Source organism: Hakea prostrata, chromosome 2, assembly GCF_041222555.1.
Source record: "Hakea prostrata isolate BN-2017 chromosome 2, UWA_Hpros_2, whole genome shotgun sequence".
NCBI classification, from domain to species: Eukaryota; Viridiplantae; Streptophyta; class Magnoliopsida; order Proteales; family Proteaceae; genus Hakea; species Hakea prostrata.
Window position 1 is genome coordinate 66,977,870 of NC_142601.1, and position 15,495 is coordinate 66,993,364.

At 36.0% G+C, this 15,495-nt stretch overlaps 1 protein-coding gene across 1 annotated transcript; it reads right to left on the reverse strand.

Moving 5' to 3' along the window:
- Nucleotides 1–7,027: 7,027 nt before the first annotated feature.
- LOC149025849 (cold-responsive protein kinase 1-like) lies at nucleotides 7,028–14,051 on the reverse strand. Its single transcript, XM_089146053.1, has 7 exons — nucleotides 13,610–14,051; nucleotides 11,696–11,833; nucleotides 11,016–11,134; nucleotides 10,692–10,902; nucleotides 9,383–9,617; nucleotides 8,403–8,553; nucleotides 7,028–7,667 (listed from the first exon to the last, which is right to left on the reverse strand). Exons 2-7 carry the CDS (start codon nucleotides 11,763–11,765, stop codon nucleotides 7,260–7,262), a joined length of 1,194 nt encoding a protein of 397 aa, XP_089002179.1. The 5' UTR covers nucleotides 11,766–11,833; nucleotides 13,610–14,051; the 3' UTR covers nucleotides 7,028–7,259.
- Nucleotides 14,052–15,495: the final 1,444 nt, after the last annotated feature.

The following is a 15,495-nucleotide window of genomic DNA, read 5'->3' on the forward strand; positions in this document are numbered from 1 at the left end:
GGAGGAGGAGGAGAAAGGGCAATCAAGGATTCTCTTCTCTCCCATCTTTTTTTCCAAAAATAAAACAATAAAATAAATCATCACTTTAACTAAATATGGAGAAGGGCTCACTCTATATCTGTCTTGCAGAGGTTCCCACTAGCCTCAACAATGAAATGTAACTCTCAAAACCCATTTGGAGTCTTTGGAGTTTAGACGTACTCTTCTGTGAAAGAGATAGGGTTTTTAGCTAGCTTTTTGGTTTAGGGGAGTGATCAGATACGTGTATCTGGCACACTAATTTAGAATCTCATGAGATTTATTTATTTCTTTAATTATCTTTTGTGAGATGAGGTGCTTGTAAGGTAAGGACTCATGAGGACATATTTTTATATATTTTTTCATTTGGGTGGTAAAAATAAATAAAGAAAGAAAGAAATCCCTCAGATGTAGCTCTATAAAGCCTCTACCATCACTTCATTTCCTGACCTCTCTCTCCCTCTGCCCTTCGCTGGGCATAAGTGACTTTGGTTTGTTTTGTGATAGAGATAGGTTTTCCCTATTGCTGAAAGGTGCAGCAGAGATTTGAAGAGGAGGAAGAAGAAGAAGAAAAGGTGAAATGGGTTGTGCCTGGCTCCCTGTATGCCACACGTAGAGACCCATCTGGTTATTGATCGGCTCTTGCGGGTGGCGTGCGAGGAGCCAAGCATACCCTCCCTCTCTCTCTCTCTCTCTCTCTCTCTCGCTCTCTCTCTGTGACCACTTATTCATTTTTTTGTTATGCTAATCTTTCTGACATCTATCTCTTAACTGTCTTCCCTTCCTCTTTAGTTTATGTGGTGGAGCTGAAACTATGTTAGTGCACTCTATCTAATCCATCTGTATATATATATATATACATTTATATCGTCATATATAACTCTCTGTTACTCTGATAGATTTCTTAGTGAGAAATCTAAAGAACCCAGGTGTCTGATTCTACCGTATTCTCAGATTCATGAATATTTTGTCCATTTAATTTTGTTTCATTTATGCAAACAGGTATGTTATCTTGAAATAATTAATACTGCAGATGTGTAAAATCAACTTCTGTTGAAATGATTCCCTCCCTACTCTCCCTCAAGACTGCAATTTCACCACACAAAAAAATCACCTGTAATGGAAATGTTCTATCCTTCTCTCTATTCTCCATTTCTGTATGTTTCTTTATGAATTTTTAATGTTTAGATTCATGTATTAGTTCTAATGGAACGCCATGTTCAGGTTCTTCTCAGGTTTTGCAGCCTTTTTCTTAACCAAAACAAAGACTGATGTGTGCGGCAGTCCTTTTGGCCAGGAATTTTCAAAGATGCTCCCGTGAGAAAGTGACAAGTGTGAAACCCATTTTCAAGTTTCGCTCAATTTGATTTGGATTCCTTTCTAGTACATCCAAAGCCAAACAGCCAAGGAGCTTCTGAACATTAAAGGCTACAACACTCTACAGGAAATCTTATTCCTAACTTGTCCTTGTTCTAGTTTCATTACTTCATTATGACAACTTCCTCCTTGTAAATCTAAGTCATCCCAAAAGAGAAAAGATGTAATATTGTATCTTCTACCTGTAACATTGTAGTGCTAATATTGTCTTTCTTTCACTTTTTGATTCAACTAACCTGAGGGAAGCAAACCATTGTCATGTCATATAAAAGGTTGATATATATAAACATCCATACTAGTTTCTAAAATACGTTTGGGTGTTCCCACCCCCACAAGTCAAGATTTTCTCCCCGTGATTTACGCAAAGCTTCCATGAATTTTTGATAATCTGATACAGCTATTTTCAGCAACCCCCAACTCCCTCTCCAATCTAGCTGTTATCAGTGATATTGATAGATTGAAGTCTGGATTTTTTTCTATTCTCATGGAGACAAAAAAATAAAAATACAAAAAATTCAACTCAGATTCTTGACAAACTTGTAATTTCAAACCGTATGGGGGTGGGTAAAGGATCCGAACTCGATCAACTGAGCTAAAGTATATATTAAGATCACTAAGTATATATTACCAAAAGGTTGTTGTTACTTGTTACATCATTTTCTTTAAAGGAAACATGTGGGTATTTTGGTAAACTTGATATTAAAAATGTAAGAACTAAGAACTTTAGACAGCAGCAGGTGACTGGCCCAAATTTATTCTCTGTACTCTCTGTCGTTTGATACTTGATGTGTACATTGGGTTAGGGGAATCTTAACCTTCTGAGCTTCACCTTTTCCTTTTCTTGTTTTTGTGGCTTTTTCCTTCTCTTTCCTTGCTTTTGTCTTTGTGCGGTTTGGCTTTTCAAAATGCAAGAGCTGATGGTTTGGTTATCTGTCTCAAAAGATTATTCCATGGAATCGTATGTTTGTATTATTGGAATTTTCGTACCCTCGGGTGTTTTTCGTGCGTGTTCATTTGATTCAAAGCTTTCTTAATTACCTGCAGCATCCATGCTCTGAGAATGTCTATACTCATGAGCGTTTGTTTACGGAGAAAGAGAGAAGAAAGTTCAAAAAAAAAGACCAAACAAAGGACAAAACACCTCAGTGCGATGTTTGACAACATGGGCTCCGGACAAATGGTGTTGTCAAATCCATCTCTTAAGGTTGGAAAAGATTTTGGGTCAAATTCAAAAGAGGCCCTTTTTTCTTAACAATGGTTAATTGATAAGCCATTCCACTAACACCTTAATCGAGGATTATGTTAATTGGAGAAGACTAAAAGCAAATTCAATCGTGATATTGAGCTTTGAAATTAGCTTGTTAAGGTGTCATTATCTTCTAAAAGAAAGCAAGCACAAAGATGATTTAACAACCATCCATCATTATGTTTATTAATTTATCTATAGCTAAACACCATTTAGTTATGAAAGTCATTGTCTTAATAAACTTTTTCTGAAGATTTCATGTTATTTCCCCTCAACTAGAGTAAATAACATTTTAGACAAATTTTGGTACCAGACTGTTCTGTGGGCCTTGGTTGCTGTCTTTGAATTTGATTCCAGAAGATTGATGGTCAGTCTAGTATATATGTTACAACATAACTGTTGATGCAACTTGCTACAGTGTTTTTCATATTGATTGATTACTTTGGGGGCAAGGCCAACTCACCTTTGTTTTCCTTGGCAGACAAACCATGACATGCAATAAATCGAAGGGCAAAATAATAGTGGGAGATAAGAGATATAGATCAGACGGTTTGGCTTGGTTGGGGGAGGTAGGAAAGAATTATCCACTTCCTTGCTTTCATTGGATTGAACTACTTAAGATTACTTGTAGCTTTGATGACTGAACTGGTTTAGGAGATCAGTCAAATTCATCATATCTGTAACCCTTCTCAGATTCTTCATTCGTCAAGGACAGAGGTCTCAGGCCTTTGCTTCCTTCATATTTCTCGATCATAGAATAGGGGTGGAGTCCACGCACTTCATGAATGCTAACAAAATGGATCAAAGATGGAATCAGAATGAGCTCCACGTAAATTTCATCTCTATTATGTGTGAAGAAGTGTGGGAGGGAGAGAAAAGACCTCTTCCCTGAGGATAAGGATCCAAATTCAGTAAATACATGCAGTGAAAAGTAGTAGCTTTTCTCATGGGTTTTCAGTTTTCATATTCAAGAAGCATAGAATAATACATTGACATCTGTACTCACCAAGAAGAGCAGACCTGAGGAAGAAAAAGAAAGAAGAAAACCACAGTAACCACCTTGCAGGTATGGATGTATTCTCTTGTAAATAAAATTGTTATTCTTTGAACATATGCTAAACCTAACTCAACATAAATATTCTTTAACCAGCATTGCATATGGTTCAGAACTGGACTTGGACCACAATCATGGAAATATAAACAAAAAGAATAAAAAGTACCTGTGACAAACACTGTAATGGCCGAATAATTTATGAAGCTACGACACTCTTGATTACTTAAATATTAAACAGGCATATGCACAGTAGAGCACAGAATCAGTAGTCAGGGTTGGTTTTGTCTTGTAAATCATGAAGATGTCTTAGAATTTGTGAGTCCCAAAACCCTAACAACTATGAAACTGTAGATGCTAGTTCTCTTGCTGCAGCCCTATTTACAAACCTAGCTATCTTGCTACCATATTTTCATTTGAAGTAACTAATTATCATTGATGAAGCACAAGTTTGTATTTAAATTAATGATTTTACTCTAATGGGCAGGTGGTATTAATTTCGTATTGAGCATGCGGACATCCATTGCAGACATCAAGCATGTGTAAGAGAAGAGTATAAATTATAGCTAATGGAGTTTTAACATGGAGTCACTAGTTAAAGGAGACAAAACTGCACCAGGTTCTCAAATTGATGGTGATGTTAACATATATGAAATTAATCGATATTCGAGTATAATGGTGAGGACCAATACCAAAAGCCAAAAGGTTCTTTAAGAATGCTAGAAATGAAGCTCTTTTAGGTAGTGCTCTTCACTATTTAAACATTTTCATGCAGATAGTTGTCTCTGGTCTTCCATCAAGTGGACCTGTTTGTTTTCATTTTAAAATTTAAAGGTGTAATCCCTCTTAGTACAGTTGATCAGACTTTTAAAAACCTAATAACAAGTTCTGAAACAGATTTGCTTTTAGGTCATAATTTAACTAAGTATTTGATGGAAGTTCAAAACCTCACAGCAGCAGCAGCACCAGCACCAGCAGCATCAACATCAACCCCCTGCTGATGATGCTCTTATGGAGGTGGTCCAATTCATTGGCTGTTGTATTTCAATTAAATACATACATGATTCTGTAAGGGACAGCCAACAATAGCCAGGGACTGAGCTTCATTGATAAATAAATCTATTTTATTTTTTGGGGCAATACTGATAAATAAATCTCTGTGCAAAGAGAAACACAAATGAAGCTAATTCATCTGGTTGCTTTCCTAGTGCAGAAGGTGGCCAAAAGTTGTTGCCTTCATTTTGAATGCAACTTGTAGCTAGAAAGCAAGTGGTCAATGAAGGAACTGTACATGTCACTCATAGGTTTTGAATTACCAAAGACCAAGGTATAAGCAATCCAAGTATGAACTTTGCATCAACTAGCAGGGAAGTTATGTTTTAAAGGAACTTAATTTGCATATATAATAGATGATTTTGCCTTGAAATAAAGGTAAGTCCTTCCAAATTTGATTTGGGTTCTTGTTAATTCTCTCATATTTCAAAATGGCATCTCATCCTCCAGGGACCAACTAGCTAGGTCCCCCCCACCATAGACCAGCAAAATGATAAAGTGAAGAACTATTTTATCTTTTTATAAGACTCATGTCCACTTCTCTATTCAGAACTTTTTTTCTTTCTTTTTTCTTTTTTCTTTTTAAAAGACCAAACAGTTTGTAAATGATGTAATCATCTTTAGGGACTGGGATGTGGTCCTTTCACTCAATTGAATCAGATCCTATTTGCTTAAGTATTAAGGAATATTATTTCAAAAGTACTCTTAACTGAAAATAAACAAATTAAACCAACTCTTTTTTGTTTGGGAATAATCCAATAAAAACTGTTGGTCATGCTAGGATATGAACTTAGTCAGGAACACTTACGTTTCTTTACATATAGAAGAGAAGATACCAGCATGATTTTTGACCAGAGACCTAAAAAGGAATATTAATTGGAACACTAACTAGTTGGATTGAATCACAATATTTTAGAACAACCAAAACTATAAACTAAAATGTACATCAGGGCTTTAGTTATTACCCATATATACTTCTTTTAATAATTTTAATTAAGTAAATAAATTATCAATATTATTAATCTATAGTATGTCATCATAGATCAATATTTATGACATTCATGTTAGTTGAATATAATCTGGCATGCACTCATACAAGGTGGAGAAAGATGAAGTGTCTTTTTTATAATGCTTCATTGTTAATTTGCTACATGGATTATTTTGCATGTTAAATCGAGGACCACCTCCACAAGCATTCCATTAATATAATTTAGCTTAAGATGAGTAGATGAAGTGGATAAACTTATAAAAGTGCCACTGTCTATTTATATTCATCTGATAACTAAAAAAGAAGATATTTGTATTCCTTTTATTTAGATAATTTTAACAAAACTATGATATATAGTTTGAATAACTTTATTAAAGAGAATAATGAATGCTGTGTAGATGAGAAAGTGCAGACTCTGGAGTCTGATACAAAGTTGGAAACTGTGACAGATGGAATCTGGTATGTTATAAAGGCAGCGGCTACATGTTATTTCCTACTCATGGTGGTCATGGCCATACTATTTAGTCCCGGATTTTTTGGATCTTGCCCAAGAACACTCAACTGTTAAGTTTTGTAATTTTCTTTTAAAACTTATCTTTGGAACTCGTTGGAATCTTATGTTCTCTGGGATTTACAACAGATGAACCAATGCCTGTTGTTGTCCAAGAGGCTTTTCTGCTCTTCTTGTTTGATGTTATAAAGTGTTGTTATTTTCATCAAAAGAAAAGGAAAAAGAAAAAAAAAGGAGAAAATCCTGAAGGGAAAGCAATAGCTGTGCATATTCTTTATGTCTGGATGCAAGATTCAGATCCTGCACATGACCAAATAGTGTTCTTAGTACAACATGTCACATCAAAGATAGGGTGAGAGACTAGTGAGAAGGCCTTACAGAAGTAGAGAATTGGGCTTGTATAATCAACATTTGTAAGTTCCTTCTCCTTTTCCAGAACACAGAGCTGCTGAAAATTTTGAACTAAAACCTCAATTGTCCTGACTGAGATTTCAACAAAATTAAACATGGCGATATTTTCATTCCTGCATGTTAGAAACCCAAAAGCACAAACGCCCAAACCCAAGAAAAGATTGAAAGAAAGGGAACAGAGTCATGACTTTTAATAGGACTTTTGGCCCCCAAAAAAAATTAACTTCTTATATGACACCTGGTTCTGTGTTTACAATTCTCACCTGCCCTGCCTGCCCCCATCCGCCCCAAGAAGAATACCCAGTTCTGAGTTCCCCCACAAAAAGGGCAGAGACTTCATTTTTGTGGATGCGAATTAAAAAGAGAGCAAGCTGGTAACACCATGGTACTTAAATTCATCTTGAAATACGTGCTTAATTTTATACACATTTTACATAACATTCCTCATTCACAGGCTTATACCTTCATATATAGATCACTAAAATTAAAGAAATTAAAATGGAAAAGAAAAAGGAAAAAAGAATAAATAATGGGTGTACACAAAAATTTACATGTCACAAGAAACCTGGAAAAATCTGCAGAAGGATTACAGTGAGGACTTCTCTCAGTGGCTTTTTTCATACATGGAGTTGAAGGTCGTGGTGGGATTTGTGGTGTTACAAGAGGTGTTGGTGTTATCTGACAAGAAAGATGAATTAAAATTATCCACCTTATCTGATCCAGAGGTATAAGATGTAATTTTCAAATCAGTCTTCTCTTTCTCGGGTCCTCTGACCTTGAGATCCATGAAATCAGATATGAGACCTGGCTTCGTTATCTTCATACCATCAACATTCACCTCACCTGTTAGCATCTTGACCACAGTTGACATTGACGGCCGGAGCTTAGGTGAATCCTGGGTGCACAGCAGGCCAATCTTCATGATCTTGCATGCTTCCTCAGCATCAAAAATCCCGTCCAATGATGTGTCAACCAGCTCCACAAGTCTCACCCGCTCATGTAAGACCCATGTCTACAAGAAGAGAATTTGCACAAAAAGTATCTTAGCCATCACTGGAGTATATTAGAAATTTGGAACTGATAATCAATCCCACGCAAACTACCTTAATGATATAGCTTTAAAGTCCTTCATGAGATATAACCAGAGGGAAATCCAAGTAAATGCCATGCATGAAGGACAAGTCAACAAGCCAGAAGAGTTCAATATGAGTTTCCATGACATTTTATGACATATAATCTTTCCAATTTGGGATATAACCAGAGGGAAATCCATGTAAATACCATGCATGAAGGACAAGTCAACAAGCTAGAACAGTTCAATATGAGGCTTTCCATGACATTTTATGACATTATAATCTTTCCAATTTGGGAACAAGGAATGTAATTATATTCCCTGGTAAAATTGGTTAAAATGTATCCTGGTTTATTTAGCCAGATAAAATCTCCTACTGGAAGATCAAGATAGTAAGGCCAAAATAATCAGGGAACATCATACGCCGATCCATCAAGGAAGTCTGGTGGGTCAAATACCAATATGCCACAAGTTGAAGGGAGAGATTAGTAAAGGAAATCTATCAAGGATTAATCAATACAATGGTTCTATAAGCCCACATGTACTTCATGTGAATATGCCCTCTTACCAGCTATAACAAATTTGGCTAACATTCATGCTACAAATTCTAGAATGAAAATACATCATTTAACATCAAAACATTGAGAGGCTCACAGGTTCTCAAGAGTACATTACCCTTTCAAGAAGATACTGTTCGTCAACTGGTAACCGTGTGTTGGTGTTGCATCTGCCACTTACTATTTCAAGCAGGAGGACCCCAAAACCATAAATATCTGCTTTACGTGTCAATTGTCCCCGTATTGCATACTCTGGTGCCAAATAACCTCTACAGGAAGGAAATCAATATAAGAGATCACATATAAAAAGGGAAACCAGAGAATGGAAGTCTTTATGTAATCAAGAACAAAAACCAACTTCTATAGGCTAATTAGATTCTTGGATAAAACATGTTTTGTAAATCATAGCAGCAGCCAACATTCATCTGGCCTTATACAATGCTTTGGTGTTACAGGTACGCTTGCAGACCTTGAAGAATTATTCAAAGTCTACAACAGCTTGGATTCATTTCTACTGCTGCTGCATTCAATGATTATGGTGTTGAAGTCCAAAAGAGAGTCATGAAAATCTTAGTTAATACACTTAAACAGTCATAGACAAACAATGCTGAGATAAGTGCAATGCATCTGGAAGGAAAAGGCCATACTGACCAACTATTCAAAATTCTGTTTACTGTGAAAAGAAACGAGATTCTTAAAGAAATAACTGGACCAAAATCTTCAGTTTGAAAAATAGAACTGATTCACAGTCTAGAAAAAAATCCTAGCAGATAAGATTACAATGGTGTACAAGCTGAACCATTTCGCATACTCCCAAAGCCTAATCTGTTGGCATATACCTTTTGATTGAGATAACAAGAATGCGATATATGGATGACAATTTCCTCGTGAGGACCAGTAGTCCAAAATGGGTAAGTACCAGTGTACCACTATAACTTCTATATTTGTAAACGACCCTAACACAAGCCTTGGGAATGCATTAAGGCACTACTGGATTAACGTGTCACAGAGTTTTTACACCAACACAAGTTAAAAATTGATATTCACTAGCAAAAAGGAATCATTTTGACAAGACCAAAGACGATCCTTTGAACTTACATTGTCCCAGCAACACGTGTACTAACATGTGTCATGTTGACTGGAATAAGCTTTGCAAGACCAAAGTCTGAAATTTTGGGATTGAGGTCCTTATCAAGGAGGATATTGCTTGCTTTAATATCTCTATGAACAATATGGGGCCGAACATCCTCATGAAGAAATGCTAGCCCACGTGCTATGCCCACACAAATTTTACAACGTGTTTTCCAATCAAACTGGATTCTACTTTGGTTCCCTGAAATACAGAGGACAGGAAATAATAACGAGTTATCAATTCTGAAATGTCAGTTAGAAGCACAGTAATTGATAGAAGGAATATAACCATAACCATATATCTTCTTATCCAAGTACCAAATCCAAATTTCAATATATTTATAGCATCCATAAGTTCACCTTCATATGCAAATTAAGGACAGGTTATGGTAGGTCGAGAAAAGGTATCATAGGCCTCAACCAACATGTTGGTTCCATTGGAAGGAAGAAAGCATGCCCAACCCACCATACTAATCAGGTGAGGTCAGTGACCACCTTAAAATAAGTAATAAAATAAGCAATAATTTAGTTCACATAATAACTATTTTGTCATGGGAAAAGTTTCTTGAGCCTGTCAAGACTAGAGGGCACCTCTAGCCGGCACCAAGTTTTGCTACATGGCAGGATGAAATAGAAATTTCCATTTAATTATTTTGGTATAGAGAATTTTCAAATTTATTAAAATCCAGAAAATATATTAGACTCAGATTATTCATATAGCCTCCCATGTATTGGCAGATACCTGTATATAACAGTTCATTTCCTCTTAGAAAAGGTTCAACGTTCATTGCTTTCAAGTTTCATTTTCTGTGTTGCCAAGATCCATTGTGGATGAAACTTCATATACAAACAGAAGACCTTGGGGTCTACCTGTCTACCAATATTTAGCTCTATTCCCCTTATTAAGATGAAAATGTTAATTGAAAATTTTGGTAATTTGAGGATGGAATCAGAGGGGTACACTAACCCATTAACTCGTGCAGAGTAAAGCATGCAGGCTAGGATACTGATATTAGATTTGCTAACTCATCCAAATTTCATGTCTATGTATACACTTAATCGAACTTCTAAATAGATAGAAACTTTAACAAAGAAATGTATCATTGCAAACCAATATATTTTCCAAATGAAAAGTACCATAAAATTTCAACTGCTAAGAAAATCTAACAAAAGAATCTATACTAGAAGCCTCATGCAGTATGGTGTCACAAATTATTTGCTAATCTCTGTATTTTCACAGTAAGAATTTCCAAACAAAGTACGAAAGTGGAATTACCAAGGATGGTTTGTGCAAGGCTATTATTTTCAAGGTAGCCATACACCAAAATTCTATGGATTCCTTCCACGCAACAACCATACAACTTGACAAGGTTTTCATGCTCTATGTCAGATATCGTTTGTAACTCTGTCAGAAACTCCCTAACCCCTTGCCTTGATTCAGCTGACAGTACCTTGACAGCAACAACCTTACCATCTCTAAGCTTCCCCTGAACAGAGCAAATATTGGGAAGATGTAAGAATCTACATGAGTTATAGAGAATCCCTTGAACAATTAGAATCAAGGTAAAGTTGTTAAAATGTGAAACCTAATATAATATACCTTGTAGACACAACCAAAACCTCCTTCCCCTATTTTATTTGCTTGACAAAAATCACCAGTGGCAATTTTCAGTTCTCTGTAAGTGTACTGTTTAACATTCTGGACACCTGAAGTACCCTCTGAGGAAATATGAAACTGGTTAGGTGATGGTTAATGATAAAGTTAAAGAATGAAAGACACATAATATGGAACCTGACAAGAAGAACAGAAACACAAATACCCAAGAATATAGAAAGATAATGGGGAACAAACTAGGAAAAAAAAAAAAACTAAGCTTTAAAAACCAGACACCTGGACAGATGAGGAACACGCTAAAAGAAGACTCTGGTTTAAACACTCTATTATTCTGTTTCTTCTTCTTGGGAAGCCCTTTATTAGAGTTACAACATGATTCAAAGGTAGGGTTTCAAGGAATTAAATGGTAGTAATTTAGTAAAGAGAACTTGTTGAAACACAGAAGATGCATGATGCTTACCAATCATTACTCTTCACCAAACACACATACAAAGGATTCTATGTGTGTGTGTGAGAGTGAATGCACATGCATGCACACAAATGTTTTGAGTAAAATTATAAATAAAAACTTTGGAACAACTTCAAATAAACAATAGCGACTATGCTTGTAATAATCCTCTTGAGAAGTTATTCAATCCCATAAATTTTTGCTTGTTAGTGGTTACCTTCATCAAATCCAATAGTTTCTCCATCTGAAGAAGATTTCTTTCTTGATAAGAAAGGGAAACAAGTCATTACGACCAGGGCACACCACTTGCAAGCTTTCAGTCTCTAGCAATTGTCAGCTTTAAAGAATCCAAAACCTGCCAATATGTACAAAGAACAAAAATGTTATTGACAAGCCTTAATTACTTCAACAGGATGATATTTCCAACATATCTCATTGATAAAGGAATTAAAGCTATAATCTACAATATCCAATTAAAATTTTATGAGATATCTCATGAATACTTATGCCATTGATAATTGATGCAGAATAGTTGCAGTTTTAAGAACCAAAAGAACCAAGGAAGGGTTAGCCATTTGCAGCAAGAATGTAGTTCCTAGCCTATTATAATAACTTCCTAATTTTTCTTATAGGTCAATAAAGCTTTCAATTCGCAGCAATCTATAAACCATATCCCACATGATTGATTCTCCAATGACACGGTAAAAACACTAATAAAGTCAGCAATATAAACTCATCTTCAGATTCATCAACCTTAGAAGAGCTATCTTATAACATACGAGTGCTTATTCATGATTCAATTAATAGATCAGTCTCCTAAAGTCATAATGTTCCCCCCATGTTGTTTACCATTAATTCAGCCATTATGGAAGATCCAACCAGAGGCATTAGGAGGCAAAGGGTTGAAGCAATTCCTCCCCCATTTATACAAGTAATATGGCAAAACACTAATAGTGGAGAACAAAAACAAAAGAGACTGTTATCAGTATGGTAATTCCTTGAACCCTATAATTATTCCCTTTCACAGAGTGCAATGCGTAATGCGGAAAAATGGAACCCACACTATTTCAATTTGGAAATCATTAACTGCCAAATAAAGCATATATTTAGACTACAATAAGAATGCAATCACCAGTCCTAGACCTTTCAACATGAAGTGGTCAGTACTCCAGCAAAAGAGGAGCACAAATTAAACTCCTCTTGAGGCCCAACAATCAAAAAAATAAAATAAATGGTGGACAGATAAGGCCCTAAAACGAGAGAACTTGTGAGGAACTGGAGAAAGGCATTATATGTGAACATCCTGCACTTCTTCTCAATCATACAGCTCTCCATCAAATAAATACAGGAAACAGAACAAACGTAATAGAAGTGGCACCAGGGTCTAAACTTTGTCACCTTAGCGGTTCAACCTATCGATTTCAGTAAAGGAACATGTTCTAAGCATTATAGTAGAAGTATAAGAAGTGTTGATGCGACTATTGATCAAAATAAAATCTATAACATCTGATTTCTGCACAGTGAGTCAAAGTCAAAGTTACATAGTGAAAAATCTAGCAACGGGGAAGCTCAAAATCTGATAGATCACTTTCAAATGGAAATGAATATCAAAACCTAACCGAGTTATGGATCTGCCGATTATCAAATCCCCCGATACGGGTTTATGTTCAATCTTACGCCGATTATCAAATCCCCATATGGGTTTATGTTCAATCTTACTAAATCCAGAAAAGGAGGAAATTTTAATGAATTGCAAGACCATATCGTAGGAACAGCAAATTTAACTGAAAAAAAAAAACAAGAGAGAACCCCAGGGATCAACTTTAAAAACTCAATATGTCATATAATCTGAAAATCCCACCAATATCCACAACTCACAATCACCAGACCGAACAAAATATATCATCATCCCCTACAGGAAAGAAGTAACAACAGCGCACCACTAAAAAAAATGAAAAAAATTTTGAAACCCAGAATTTAAGATAGCCTAGAAACTCCATTAACACTTGCAACTCACTTAAACAACTCGCCAAACAAACAAACAAAAAAAAGGAAGAAAAATTAAACCATAAACCCAACAGAAAGCAAGCAGAAGCAGTGACATTCTTAGGATCCCAGATAGGAAATATACCTTCTAAGGCAGGTTACAAGGAGCAAAGACCAAGATAGATGTCCACGAAGAGAGAGAAAGAGATGAAAAGAGTGCAGGTTTATATCTCCCACGATGGCGTACCGGACGCGAGAAGATAAGGAGGAGGAAGAAAGAGAAGAAAGAAAGGAAGCGCAGATCAGAAGCCTTCTTCCAGCCAAACCAAGTAAATAATGAACTCTGCATCATCTGAAATTTAGAAAATTTTAAAAGTCAACGAAGGGCTGCTTACGCTCTTTGAATAATCTTCTCTCCCCCAGGACCCCAAAAGCTTGCCTGAGAAGTAAATACTGAACCAGTGAAGACAAAACGATCCGCGTAAACGGTAAAACCGGAACGCAGTCGATGCAACTGACCTGAGTGACCGTAGATCTCAAGGGTTAATCTCTATAATATGCTCCTATTCAAGACCGTACGATTGAAATCAGTATTGACTTCTAACCCCACAATCCTGAATCAGGAACATCACCCCTGACAGGTGTGCTCCCCGACCGGTTTACCACTGCAAATTTGGTGGGACCTATCGGTAAAAAATAAAAAAAATTAAAAAACCCCTCCCATCACCCAACTCTGGGTCTCACTGTATTTATGGTGGTAAAGCTATCGAGGAGCACAAAGTGCTACCCGACAGGTAGCTGATCCAAACTCCACAATAATATGGTGAAGTCAATGAAGGATTAGTGGAATAGTTAACGATCTGACTTTTTACTGGAAAGATTGTGGTTCAATTCTTGTTGTTAAACATGAAAAACAAATGAACCCTAATTTTTGACTAAGCTAAAAAAAAAAAAAAAGCTAAGTATTAGGTAAAGAGATAAGACTACAAGAGATTAAGTGAGACTTAAACGAATAAAGAGTACGGTTTATTGGCTTGACATGAGAAATTTCATCCTATGCGAATATTATTAATTTAATTCTCATTTACCAAAGTCATGACAACTATTTTGTTTCTCTTTTTCGGAGAAGTTGCTGGCTGGGTAGTAGTTTATAATGATAATGATTCATTTTCATGGAGACACGTGGGACCCATTGCATGGTCATAGTCATAGAAATAGGATTCCCTGCACAATCAATGGTGTGGATGTATATATGTTCCATCCATTCAATCCTTCCCCGTTGATTGAGGAACGGAACGAAACGGAACGAAACGGAACGAAACGAAACGAAACTCCCTGCACGGAATCACCAATCATGGATGGTGAGTGAGTTGCATGGACAGATCTAGAGAGCTTGAGGGAGTTGTTTTTTTTAATGGCAATGTGAATGATTTGCGCAGTCAAAACAAACGCAAGGATTTTCCTGACGGCTCAATTTGAAAATCAACTTTCACGTTTGGCTCAATTTGAAAATCAATTTTCACGTGCTTAATTATGTGGGAAAAGATTGCTTAGTCATCAGTTCCAAATCAAGTAATTGTCATGCATGCACAGTCAACAGGATAGAAGAGTATACTACTTTTGGGAGGAGGTTTGCTTGCTTATGAACACCAACGTCTAACAATAAGGTACTGATCTCTTTAAATATATCGATTTAAAAAAATAATTATGAAAATAGGACAGACGTCCATTTTTTTAAGAATATAAAAAAAAAAAAAAAAATAAAATGAATTGAATGCATGGCCTTGCATTAGAAGGTACGCGCATGTGGTGCATAATTCTTTGATATTCTTGTTGGTCCCCCCACAAATTAGTTTTCTTTCTTTTTCACTTTTCAATTTTCTGAGCCGTCTATGCATACCCAAAACATAATCAGTCATTAAATAATAATTAATAATTAATTTGTTTAAGGTTTAGATGTTCCCCTCACAATTAAATAAAGGAAAAAATTTTACAACCTCTTACTAAATGAAAAATTTTTCTGCCCAATTA